This window comes from Limulus polyphemus, unplaced genomic scaffold (assembly GCF_000517525.1).
Source record: "Limulus polyphemus unplaced genomic scaffold, Limulus_polyphemus-2.1.2 Scaffold222, whole genome shotgun sequence".
Taxonomy (NCBI): domain Eukaryota; kingdom Metazoa; phylum Arthropoda; class Merostomata; order Xiphosura; family Limulidae; genus Limulus; species Limulus polyphemus.
In genome coordinates this window covers 137818-145066 of record NW_013665832.1, presented here as the reverse complement: position 1 = coordinate 145066, position 7249 = coordinate 137818, and the positions used below count along the sequence as shown (strand labels likewise).

Sequence of the window (7249 nt, the reverse complement as noted above, 5' to 3'; positions counted from 1 at the left end):
TCTTATGAAATAGGAACTCAAATTACTGATATTTACGAGCTAGAGTATAAAATAAGAACCTCCTATCTTTACTATTTACTTTTTTATACCTATCATCCCACTGCTTCTTCTAAGTGTGTACCTAGTTCCTAAAAACCATTTCCTTTCCTGATCAGGGCTAGTGTCTAGTATCAATTACGGTAACTATGTCAACGAAAGTAATCGACTGTAATTAATGATAAATATTTTGATTTTTATTGTGCCAAAAAACTTCGTTTTTTGTGTGTGTTTTTTTTACTCTTAACATCCTATACATTTGCAGCTGGATTCACATCCAGTGCACCAGTTCATTGCTTTATACTTTCTTATTTCAGTAAGTTGCTAACTAGTTCATCACATTGTTAGAGAAAGCGTTGTCATTCATTATAAGAAAGTTCCAACCAATCGCACCTTTACATGGCAATACTAATAATTGTATGACTACGTCCCTATGTTGTATTTTATTCATTTTACTATGTCGTAACAAATTGAGGGCAGTGTAGCAACTAATACTGACATCTGCCCAGGCCAGTATGTCACTATGCTTGTCTTTCCTCTGTAATATTTTGGTTAGATGTGGTCCAAGGCCCCCTCCAAATATGTACACACTCGCATCTGGCTGCCGTGTGAGTATGATTCGTTTGTGAACAGAATATTTGCTCATATGTCGTTTGATCATTCTATGCGTTCTTCACACTAATTAAAACGAGCTGCTTATATGGCGAGAGGCTTGAGAGACATAAAGGCCAACCCTATAAAACCTGTTTATGGCTGCTTGATGCTGATCCATCATCAAGCTTTTGCTCTGAACTGTTATTTCAGGCGGAAACCGAAACTCACTGGCTGCTTTTAACCCATATTTCAAACAGTGGGCCTTTTTCAGGGTTACTGTCGATGATTTACGCTTTCCATTTCTCCGATCAATCTGTATTGGTAACATGGAACTCAGTACACATCTTGTTAACCACACTTTGCAAGACTTGTGGCCACTCTACAACGAATTATGTTTGATCGGCATCTAAATGATCTATTACTCTCCACATCACGAAACTGTCCAAATGATTGTGTTGAGACCCTGGCATGTTTCCCTGTCAGTTTGGATCTCTTTACATTCTCGGCTGTTATTCAACGCTGTGTTTTCTTCACTTTTATACGCCACTAAAATGTACACGTTCGATCACATGACAAGCCACCTCACAATTAATTGTATTGAATAAAACTTAACTCAGAAATGTCATTACTATTACTTACTCACAGTAGTAATACATTGTCATAAATGAAGTATAAAAAATTCTTATTATCCCTTAACTGTTATGATCAGTACAATCTTATCATAATACATACTATGTTTCCTCTCTGTCTGCTCATTATCTACTTCTCAGTTTTGGTTCGAGTATCGCCAAATCCATCAGTTACTATCCTTAGAGTTTTGAGTTACCTCCTTGGAGTAGTCAAACGCAATTTTGTGGGTTTACGTTGATACATACGTTCATCAGAGACCAACATTAAATAGCTGATTACTAAGTTCACAAATTTAACCTTATTATAATGCGAATTTGGGGTGAAATTTTTAAAATGAAGGTAAACATTCAATGATTAATTTTTTTGTGTGTGTCTTAGTTTTCCCATTCCCACTGTTGAATTACTGTCTGTAAGACGAGATGTTCGCTAGTTTCAATACTCCCACTAAACAATTAATAGTATTTTGTTCGTTAGTGATGATTTTTGAATTATCCAAGTTATTATGGTCATTTTGGCCACAGAAAAAAATTTTCCTTAAGGTTGCCTAAAATATTTGTATTCTCAATGATTCTATAACTCGTAGGTTGCGTAAGGCTTGCATTCTGCTGGTTTATCATGTATCATGTGTAAGTCATATAAGAAACAGCCAAAAAACTGTAAAAATTGAAACTCCAACCTATGATTCATTTTAGAAAATGTCATATTAAATAATTCTAAACAATCATAGGTGTTTTAGGGTGAAGCACAGAAATCCAGTCGATATCACTGTGTACTTCGGTGCTTCGGCAATAATATAGTGTTTTTTTTCTTCTTTTCTTTTCTTTTTTGCAGTGATGTATTCGATCATGCATTCAAACAGTGCTATCAACAATGAAACATATTTGTCAAGCATCTACTGGTAATGCAGCACAACATTAATAATCCATTAATTTATGTATAGCTGAAATGGTTACGTGTTTGTTTTGTGTTTAAGCGCAACGCTACACAATGGGCTATCGTTCTTTATTACATTATCTGTGACACGTACACATTATGTTTGTATACGTAAATATGGACAAATAGATGGAATAAAAATTAGTATATTCGATACTAAGAAAGTATAATATACCCAAATAGAATACTGTCAAGATAGAAGTAACATAAACGCTCATAGAATTAGTAATAAAGTAATAAACAAAATGTACTCCTATGTTAATTTAAGCTTTGTGTGTAGGTTATTATTTGCTTTTGGGGTGATTTTAAAGTGTTCACTATTTATAGGTTCACTAGCTAACATACTTGTTCAACACACGAGGAAAACATGGGGGCTCCCAAAACTGACATAGGGGAGCCGGATCCGAACTTAAACCCCTATGTCACTCTACGGAGGGCCCTAAGGTACACATCAGATTAGTCATAATTAATCCAACGGTTCACCTGTTATAAGGAGACACACGCACAACCACAGATAAGATTACACTCATGGTTCTTAATACTAGGAAAGGACGAAGATTTTAAATGTGCGCGCTCTTGTATTGCGGACTAGAAACCACCTGGAGGCGAATCCAGCATAGCATTTACGGCATTTATATCTATATACCACATTTGAAATTTTCAATAAATGTGATCGATTCTTGAATTTGAAAACATGTTGTAACCTACAATCAGGGAACGTAATTTATTTTTAATCCAAATAAACTGTTTATCCGTATTTGGCAATGCTAAGCATAGGTTGTGTTTAGCAGCATTCAAGTTTGGCTATGTAGGATCTTTGATATCATTTATAAAGTCATAAATATAATCTATAATGCATATAGTAAAGACATTTTTTATTAAGAACTTTTTGGTATTTTCGAGATCTTTATGTAAAAATTCATACTTGCTGGTTAACCTATATGGTCGATGAACTATCATTTTAACCAGATTTTTCTTTTAAAAATCTGATGTATAGACTATCAAAATGATCGTGAAAGTCTTCTTATGAAATACTTGACACTTAAATTGTCCATCTTTATTATGAATAAAAAGAAGTCTAAGAATGGAGGTAAATTGTTTTGTTGACATTCAAATGTAAAGTATTATTAGGATACCAACTATTAAGGTAATTTAGAAAAGTATTTACATATTGAGCATCTTTAAAAATAATAAAAATATTACTGACATATCTTCTGTAACATATTGGTTTAAACTAAGAATGACATTCTTGACGCTAATGCCTTTCATGATGACACGTGATCAAATTAGCGAGTGACGGAGCTAATCCATATCGCAAAGCAACATCATCAACTGGGTCATATATATCATTGTAGAATAGGAAACGGGACTCTTTGAAAACAAAAATTACGTGTTTCTGAAACATATGTTTTGTAAATCTCATTTCACGACCTTCACTCCGTATAGAAGTTTAGTACATAATTTCATAGTCTCGTCTACAGAAATGTTATGGCATGGAGACTCTATATCATAACTAGCATAGCAAACTCCATTATCCAAATTCTAATTTAGTATTGATTGAGAATACTCAAAATATTCTTTCAGAATATAATCATTAATAGTTAATAACTCCAAAAATTAACTAAAAATCAGCACGTTCGTGATTATATGTACCAGTGCTAGACACAATCGGTCTAACTAGACAACTATCTTTATAAACCTTAGGAGCTCCATACATTTATACCACAATGAAAGCTATTTGATCTATAAACATCTCTTTGTTAAATTGTCTTAACCGATTTAATTTTTCCAAATAATTACTTCTACATCTTAAAAGACATATGTTATTTTGTGTATTTATCCAGTCAAATGAACGAATATAGTCTAATTTACTGGTTGGTCTTTCAGACAATATAATATTTGCTTCTAAATATCTTTTAATTGTTTTATGTATTTTAACTTTTTATTTCATTTCCACTTTTAATAATCGAGTAATGCAATTGTAGAATATATATTTTTAAATTAGTAACCTTAAGTGTTACATTATACATTTTTCATTGTTCCAATGTCCCCAAGTGGGTCACCAGTAAGATTGTAGTCTTACAATGCTAATATCGATAATTCGATTCCCCGCTGTGGACAGAGTGCAGGTAGCCCAGTGTGAAGCTTTGTTCGAGGAAAACAACAGCATGGCTCCAAAAAAATATAAATTTAACTATTTTTATAATACTTACAATGTAATTTTTTGTGTTTTTTGTAAACAATGATAAAGTGAAACAAGTACATCCATTAGTAATTACAGTAGCATAACTTAGGTTCATGTGTGATGTTATTCCTAAATATCTTACAATGTTGAAATATTACTTGGTGAATAAAAACTAAAGTCCTCAAAGTAACCTATAAACTAAATATGTCGAAATAGGCATTTCTAGTCCGGATTGTAAGAGAATTAAAGATACAACTTAAGTACTGTTTTCTCCATGTGGTTAACGAGGATGTACATTTGGTTACAAGTGTAAAAAGGAAGTTAAAACGTTTAGGAGGAATGAGAATACTCAACTATAGTCACAAAAGAAAAAGAATTATGGCTGCTTTCGCCCAAATCACATATTATACTCTATATCTATGTATATCCTTCGTCTAAGTAAATATTAACCAGAAATACAACGTCATTTTGTGTGAGATTTAGGTCTAAGTATATAGAGCTTAAAACTCTCCTTCTAGGGATTTTCGAATAATCAAAAGCTTAGAATATTTAGCTTAGATTATATTAAGGAAACTGATAAATGTAACAACAAATATATTGCTATTCAACGTGTTACTAACATTTTTAATTACAGTAGCCTTTAAAAGCTCCTTTCTGATCCTTGAACTCTTCGATCCAACCTCAAAAAAAGCAGAGCTTTTTCTAAGAGTTCAAATAGTAGTAAAATATTGGCTTCCTTTGTAAGGATATTATTTACATGCTCTAAAATGATTAGCCTTAAAAATTAATTCCTCCAGGCACTAGTTTTATGAATCAGAATTTATCAACGACTTTCGCATTGAAATTATTAATAAAACCCATTTTTTATTTCCAGATTTAAACGGTATTTTCGTAAGGTCTTGTGTTGTTGCCGAAAGACTACAGATCAGAAATGTCCTGGTAGAAGTTCTGTGGAGGGTACAGCATCAAGGTTGAGATCCCTCACAAGGAAAACGCTTTTGAGGAAATCTACCATTTCCCGGCCTATTCCATTAAGAAATATGAAAACTAACGGTCCGATAGACGATGTGTGATTGGTCAACTGTCCGATAAATGATGTGTGATTAGTTAACACTCATATCAGATTCGTTTAAGTTCAACCAAATCTACGTTTTTTACAGATTGCTTTAAAAAACCTTGCTTGGTAGCTGCCACATGATCTTACATTTACGAGGAATTCTGGGTTCGATCAAGATTAAAATTGTGCAGACTAACACAAAATAAATTAAGATTTCTGTCTCATTGTTGTTTCCGTTAGTAAACCTTTTTAATGCAACAGTTATAGTTTATTCAATATATTCTTAAGTTAAAACAAATGATTCGCTGTGCATAAAACAATGCAATTAGAATATCACTGAAGATATATCCTGCTTCGAAATTAACAAAAGTTTGTAATGATAAGTCCTAATTATCGTATTTGTACACTTAAAAAACTGCAAACTTCGATTTATTTTGTTTTTGTTTTTATGAATAATCATTAAGAATATTAGTTCGAATAATAACTATATTCGATTATATCACGAAAATCATTTCACAACACATTTACCTTCCGGCACTTAGTCCCAAGTCCAACCATCTGAGATAAAAGTTTAACCCGCTGTACTAGGCCATTTTTAATTAGTCTAAAGTACCCGTATGACACAATCCCTCTTAGAATCAAGATTTGCTCATGAGTCTGGCACGTTATGTTATTTTTTTATAATTGAATGCTAATTTATTATCGACTAAACTAAAGGATTAATCCCATTGTCACGGCTAATAAGGTACTTTTTTAATTAGTCTAGACTAATGACCATTATACTAATGGATTATCTGTATCAGCCAAGTTTTTGTTTTAGCAAAACATTTGGAAACAGAAAACCTGATAATCGTAAAGACAAAGCAAACACACATATTTATAGCGTACATTGATAGAGAATAATCAATAATGTTTTTAAATGGTACTACTTAGTAAAGCAGGGAATCAAACAGTCACAGCCTTTACCTAAAATAATTTCGAGTATGGAAGGTCCAAAACGACACAGCTTATGTTTCACTATACGTGATATTGAGCTAACTCAGTCACATCTTGAAGTAATATTTCTAACCCTGTTTTTAGCCTCTATTTAAATTCTGTTGATTTATTTAGCATGGTATTTTTATATTTAAAATGATGATTATGTGTTTTGTATACAACAAATCTAACATAAGATACTTTATTAAAAGTTTGCGTGTTTCTTGAATTTCGCGTAAAGCTACAAGAGGGATATTTGCAGTAACCGTTAATAATTTTGAAGTGATAGACAAGAGAGAAAGCTGCTAGTGAGCAATATCCACCGCCAACTCTAGGGCTACACTTGACAGATCGAATGGTGGGATTTGATCGTTATTCTTATAATGCACCCACGACCCAAAAGTTGCGGAATACGATTTTTGGTAACTAGGAGTGAATAACAGAATCTCATCTAAGATCCACATTACGGAGAGCTAATCATTGGGCTACGCTTAGCCCATATAATTATGTTTTCATGAAGTAAAATTCTACACAAAATAGTAATTGTTCGTATAGTTTACTGTACTGTTTTGAAGGAAATGACTAAACTTAGGGCTCGGCTCTAATAAACGATTTAAAATCGCATTCGTTAGAACCTGAAACTTTAATCTTGTCACTACAAAAACGGATTAGCAAGTATACACTCATTGTCTTTTGGAGCATCTATCTTATGTGTAAAAGTATTCATAAAAATGCATCATTATTAAATATATAAAAGATACCCTGCATAATAGGTTTAAAAGAGTTTTAAATGAGCCAAAAACAGGGTTAAAAAATTTTTAAATGGTTTTATTACTTCA

At 32.5% G+C, this 7249-nt stretch overlaps 1 protein-coding gene across 1 annotated transcript in view; it reads left to right on the top strand.

Moving 5' to 3' along the window:
• The window catches only part of LOC106478535 (tachykinin-like peptides receptor 86C), a 65395-nt gene extending 59549 nt beyond the window's left edge, over nucleotides 1–5846 (top strand). Inside the window, exon 5 of the mRNA XM_013939084.2 lies at nucleotides 5253–5846. Coding sequence (XP_013794538.2) covers nucleotides 5253–5451 — 199 coding nt within the window. The 3' untranslated portion in view covers nucleotides 5452–5846. The remainder of the gene's footprint in view (nucleotides 1–5252) is intronic.
• The last annotated feature ends 1403 nt before the right edge of the window (nucleotides 5847–7249 follow it).